General features: G+C 46.5%; 1 protein-coding gene across 1 annotated transcript in view; it reads right to left on the minus strand.

The window, feature by feature from the left end:
- Positions 1-1,538: 1,538 nt before the first annotated feature.
- P2RX7 (purinergic receptor P2X 7) overlaps positions 1,539-6,104 on the minus strand; it is a 35,533-nt gene continuing 30,967 nt past the window's right edge. Inside the window, exon 12 of the mRNA XM_025045505.1 lies at positions 1,539-4,520. Coding sequence (XP_024901273.1) covers positions 4,023-4,520 — 498 coding nt within the window. The 3' untranslated portion in view covers positions 1,539-4,022. The remainder of the gene's footprint in view (positions 4,521-6,104) is intronic.

Genomic DNA, 6,104 nt, shown 5'->3' on the forward strand with positions numbered 1-6,104 from the left:
GCAGGAATTTTCTGGTCCATTTGATAAGGAAGGCGACCTTTCCCACAGCAGCAGACTGGGGAGCCATTCTTGGTCCTCCTGATATCACCGGAAGCCAAGGCAGCATGTGATATTAGACCTCAGTTATAGGCCTTACTCCACAGGGCAAAGCACACCTGCAGGCTCTGTCGCCTGCCCGCCATCTACATCTGGTGCCTTCCTGCCACTGACCCGAAGCGCAGCAAGCAGGCGCTCCTCCTGACCAGCCCGGGGCGGCGTCTCTCCAAAAATCAAGGCACGGGAGGGCTCTTCCTCATTCTTTCTTGCTGCTGAACTTTTTGTGACTTCTCAAGAGGAAGAGGAGGAGAGAGAAGAGCATCAGTCCACTTTGCTGCATATCTGGAGCAAACGTTTCACGGAGTAGAGAAAGACCGAAATGGAAATTCCAACCGTATCTGCCTCCACTGCAGTTCATTCTCTACGTAGCAATCAGAATGGTCTTTGAAAAGTCAAACAGAATCTTACCAGGCTCTTACTTCGAACATTCAGTGGCTCTCCACTGATCTTTCTCAGGATGATGACAAACTCCGTGCCAGGGCCTCCGAGGTCCCGTGCGGTCTAGCTCCTGCCTGCCTGTCCAGGCCTGTTTCGTGCCTTACTTCCCCCTACTACTTATGGAATGGCAAGCAGGTCTCCTTTAAGTTCTGCACACCTGCTCCGCTTTTTCTGCCCCCGAGCCTTTGCACATGCTGGTCTCTGCCTGTTCACCGAGGCATCTAGTGCTCATCACCCCTCAGATTTCAGCTAAAGGGCTCCTTTTTCAGGAGGACTCCTCCGATCTTTCCCCTGTGATAGCCTCTCGGCATCATTTATCTTCATCGTGAGACTCGTCACAGGATATGAGTTTACATTGGTTCGAAGTAGTTGATTTATGTCTCTCTGTCTCCCTCACATCTTTATGACAGCAGCAACTGCATCGGTCATCGGCCTCGAGTCAGTGCCTCAAAGAAAACTCCAGTTTTCTTATACTCATGACACTTCTGATACCAAACGCATGGGGCTTTTCGCACACCAGCCAGTTCTCCAACACTCCAGACACCATCTGGGTGTCCCACAGTTCGGTCATGACGTTAACTACCTAGAGTGAGCACAGACTTCAGAAGTTAAGGACTTGGTCCTGCAAGACTTCCTCCACTTCAGATGTCAATCACAAGCTCCAGCTTGTAACCTGTACTTCTGACCAATTGGCTATAAATGTGGGGTTCCCATACCCACTCCCAGCTATAACTGTCCTTAGACCTCAGGGAAACCCTTACTTACATTTACCGGTCTATTATAAAGGACATAATAAAAGATACAGGTGAGCAACCACATGGAAAGTTATATAGGGCAAAGTCCTAAAGGGACCTGAGTGCAGAAGCTTCTGTCTGAACCTCATAGTTCAGACATTTTTATGGGAGTTTCATCACAGAGACACAATCAATTATTAACTCAGTTTCCTATCCTTCCCCGCTCTGGAGGATGAGGGGGTAGGGATGAAAGTTTCAAAATTCTAACTATGACTTGGTCTCTCTGGTGACCAGTCCCCAACCTGAAGATACCCAAGAGCCCACCAAGAGTCACCTCATTAGAACACAAGACACTCCTATCACCCAGGAAGTTCCAAGGGATTTAGAAGCTCTTCGTCAGGAACTAGGCGGGGGCAGTGACCAAATATATATCTTCTAAGTCACAATAACCTCAAAAGATATATGTTGAGTGAATGTGTCAGTGAGTGAGCTGTGATTTGGGGATCTGCTGAGAAGAGGAAGTAAAAGGAACACTTCAATAATCATGAATTATACATTATTCTTTATTATCAAAACAGCCAAGTTAAGACACCTACGTTGCCAAGCTAGAATTAGGAAGTGTTTAAAAAATGGCTCCTTTTAAAGAGAGAAGTGCAAGTCCATTACCAATTCTACTTGAAATCAGTCAGTGTTACATGGAAGCAGAGCTCTGGCACAGACATGAAGCCATGAATCCCCTGCAGTTACCATAACAGAAGAATGGATTTCAGTACAAGAAAACAGAGCCTACAAAACGTGCTTCTCCTTGGCATGCCTTTGGCAATGACATTTTATGCAGTAGACTAAAAATAAGAATTCAAATATGATGCACGTTATTATAGGAAGTGTCAGACCTTTTATACACAGTTGACGTAACACGTCACCCTCTCACCTAAAGCATCTGTGAAGGTGGCGAAGGAGAACAGTGGGCGGATCCAGTGATTCTTTGTCATTCCAAATTCTGACTCCATCTGGGGCCTCTGTGAGGTGACAGAACCATACCAGGGATAAGGCACAGAGAAATGAAGGTCACGAGGCCCAGAGGTCATCAGAATGGACATGTGTAGCTATTACATAGAATTCTAGGAGGAAGAATTTCAATTCTGAAGAAGTCATATAGAATCCACTTTTCAAAAATATCTCAGAAAGGTAGTAAAAATGAAAGTTCAGTCTGGCCTAATTAATTTGATACCTGAGTTGAAAAAATCCTGGTTCTCGAAAAGTTTTGTTCTCCTTTTACATTAATACAGTAAAAAGCTGTTGGTTTTTAAAAAGTATCAAAAGGGTAAATCTTCGAGTATGTATAAAAAACTTCACAGATCCTTCATCAGCCACAGTGTCGAATAGTGGTCTCTATTTATTCTTTAAAACAGTTGTTTAGAAATAGTTGATTCTAGTGCCAAAACCATGAAAAGGAAATCCTGCAGGAGGACCCTAAAACTTAATACTATCCACTTTTATATTCTTAGTGGTCGATGTATAGAAATACTAAAGGTTTTCGGCATGGGCTGCTTTGTAAGTAGAGTCTTGACTGCATCCCCTCTAACTGGCTGCAAGGTGCAAGATGTCGGTGCCAAAGGCGGCCTTTTCCAGTTTTTATCAGTCATAGAAATGCGATGTAATCAGAATGTATCGGGTAGCTCGGCAGTGAGGTCTGACGGGATTCCAGGGCAGAGCTGGTTTGGTCTGCAGCCCCGCTGAGGGTCTCCAGGGTGGTCCAGGCTCCCTGAAAACCTTAGAACCAGGGACGGTATGGGTGGAGTCTGTGTCTCTGTGAGTCCGGCTCGCTCTCTTGTCCCAGTTATCTGTTGCTGTGTAACAAACAACCCAAAACTTAATGGATTAAAACAGCAATTTTGTTCTCTGAGTCACTGGGCAGCTCTCACTGGGTGTCTCGGTCATGGGTTAGCAGGCTCTGGAATCATCTGAAGGCTGCTTCTTGCCCAGGTTTAGTGACTGGGCTTGGATGGTTTGCAGGCTGGGGGCTGCTTGGACATCTCTCCTCTCCATGTGGCTGCTTGGGCTTCCTCACAGCGGGGCAGTCTCTGGACAGTCAGACTTCTACCTGGAGGGTGGCTTCCTTCACAGCCAGAGTGTCAAGCGACAGGGAGTAGAAGCTGCCAGCCTCTTAAGACCAAGACCTTGAAGCTGACATAGCACCACTTCCACTGTTGGATAAGCAGTCAGAGTTGCCCACACACAAGGGGATGAGACATAACTCTCAGGTCCTGAGGGACAAGTGCCAAAGAATTTGTGGCCACTTTTGATCCTCCACATTCTCCAGCCAGGACCCAAAGGGTTTGTTCATAGTTGGACATTATCTTAGTCTGACCTCATAATGAGCTGCTTTGTATTCATGTAGCTCTTTATGCATTAAGAAAGTTCACGTATCCTGTCTCAAATTGTCCTCCCAACATCTCTGTGAGACAGTAGATTGGATACTAAGGTGCCTGAGGTACAGAGGCCAAGGCCTAGGATCACACAACTTCCTAAGGACAGAATTGAGACAGACATCCGAGTCTCTTGACGCTTAGTCCATGCCGAGGGATTCTGGGGTGTGTGTGTACCCAGGTCTCTGTGCTCCCTGACACATATAGACCTATAGCGGAGGAAAGCACATTTCCCTTCGTCCCAAAATCTGGCCACAGACCTTTGCAGGTGAAGCTCAAGGTGCAAGCAAAGGTGATGTTAAAATGACCGCCCAGCGCTGTGCCGTCAGTAAGGACTCTTGAAGCCACTGTACTGGCCTTGACTCTTGGGAAACTCCCTCCGGATCCTCCAGCGGCAGCAGCTGGGCAGGATAGCAAAGTCAGCCAGGTCCTGCGAGCCGAAGCGCCAAGTGGTGTAGCGCCTGTAGGCACAGTGCCGTAGCCGCCTGTTGGTGGCCTCTGCGTCCAGCACCAGCAAGGGCTCCTGGTAGAGCAGGAGGAACTGCAGGACCTGCCTGGACAGGACGAGCTTCCTGAACGGCTCTGAGGTGGTGATGCAGGCGCCTGGCTTCTTCCGACAGCACAGCTCCTCTAGGCACCGGTGGCTCTCGGGCAGTTGGGACGGGAGGCAGTTTCCACACTGACACCAGCCCGGGCTGTTGCTGGATCTGGGAGTCACCTCTTCGCTGAGCAGCTGGATCTCCTCTGGGTGCCCAGGAGTGGGGGCCAGGTCTTGGATAGACAGGGGCAGCCTGGACAGGTCTGTGAAGTCCATCGAGGGTCTCTGAAAAAGTCAAGTTTCCAAACGCATCAGCAGTGATGACCCTGAGGGCTCCAGTTTCTCTAATTTTATTATTAACTTACAAAATTACATTTTATATCACATTAATACTAGTGGCCATCATTTACTAAACGTGTATCAGGACCGTGATAGTCTTTTACAAGCATTGCCTCATTCAGGCCTTCGAAGAACCTCATGAGAGATGTGTCCTTATCGCTATTGTATAAATTTAGAAAGTGAAATTCAGCACAGCCAGGCCTCAGTGCCGATAGCACCTCTTCAAAGAGCCCTTCTTGCCCTGAGCACCCAATCTAGGGAGTTCCCCTCCTCCCTTATCACGTCATGAGATTCTGCATTCATCACGGTACTTATTGCCGTCTGAAGTGGTCTTTTTAATTGATACGTTTATTGGACGATTCTTCTGCATGAAAGCAGGGGCCCTGTCCGCCCTATTGTCACATCCGCAATGCCTAGGACAGTGCCCAGCACACAGCAGAGAGTACGTGTTTGTTGGCTTAGCTCCACTCTGTCCTTTTCCACGAAGCTCCCCCTTCTGGCGCATCTGTTTGTTAGGTTCCAAGGGAAGTTGCCACAGTTGCCGTCATTTACAAATGTCTATTCTTTGTGACATACACCTTCATTCACCAGACAAAGAAAGTCTGAGTCAAGTACATTCAAACCGAACAGTTCTTGTCCGTGAATGTTCACAGCAGCACACCTTGGTTTCAGACTTTCAGCCTCCAGAACTGCGAGACAGTAAATTTCTGTTGTTCTATGCTCCTTAGTACATTGTGGTGATTTATTATGGCAACTATAGAAAACTAACACGTTAGCGAAGATGTCCAGCCACCAGAACTGCTGGAGAGAGTGTGAATGAGAACGCGCAGCTGGAGGATGTGTGGCGGTGGCCACTAAGCCTCGTGACCCAGCACATCCACTTGTAGGTGCCATATGTTTACCATAGCGGCATCGCTGGTGTGACCCCCAAGCTGGAAAACACCCAAATGTCCACCGACAATAGGAGGGATAAATAAATTGGATGTTAAGAAAATAGAAATTATACAACAGCGAGAAGGAACTGTTGCCATATGCAACATCATGGATGACTTTCGCAAAACATGTCGAGTGAAAGAAGCCAGGCCCTCAACAGAGTGTATACTGAGGATACGCTATAGGATTCAAATTTTATAAAATACTATGCTCTTTATACCTGAAACTAATATAATATTGAATGTCAACTGTGATTGGAGGGAAAAAAAAAAAACTTTTTTTTTTTAACTCTAGAAGAGGTAAAACTAGCCTTTGGATACAGGGTGACAGTGACTTTTAAGGGACGGTGATTGACACATGAAAAAGACTTCTGCTATCAATAGTTACTTTTTTAATGTGGGTGCTGGTTTTACATGTGTTTACTTTGTTAAAATTCATCAAGTGCGATTTGTATAAATTTCCAGATGTACTTATGTTTAATAGTAAGTTTTCTTTAAAAAAAAGACTAAATGTTTTAACTTACTGGGACTTTTTCGCCATTGACATCTTGCAGACTTCTCCCAAGTAGCTGCTGGTCCACCATCCTAATGTGCGATT

The sequence above is a fragment of the Pteropus alecto genome, unplaced genomic scaffold, assembly GCF_000325575.1.
Source record: "Pteropus alecto unplaced genomic scaffold, ASM32557v1 scaffold213, whole genome shotgun sequence".
Lineage (NCBI taxonomy): Eukaryota > Metazoa > Chordata > Mammalia > Chiroptera > Pteropodidae > Pteropus > Pteropus alecto.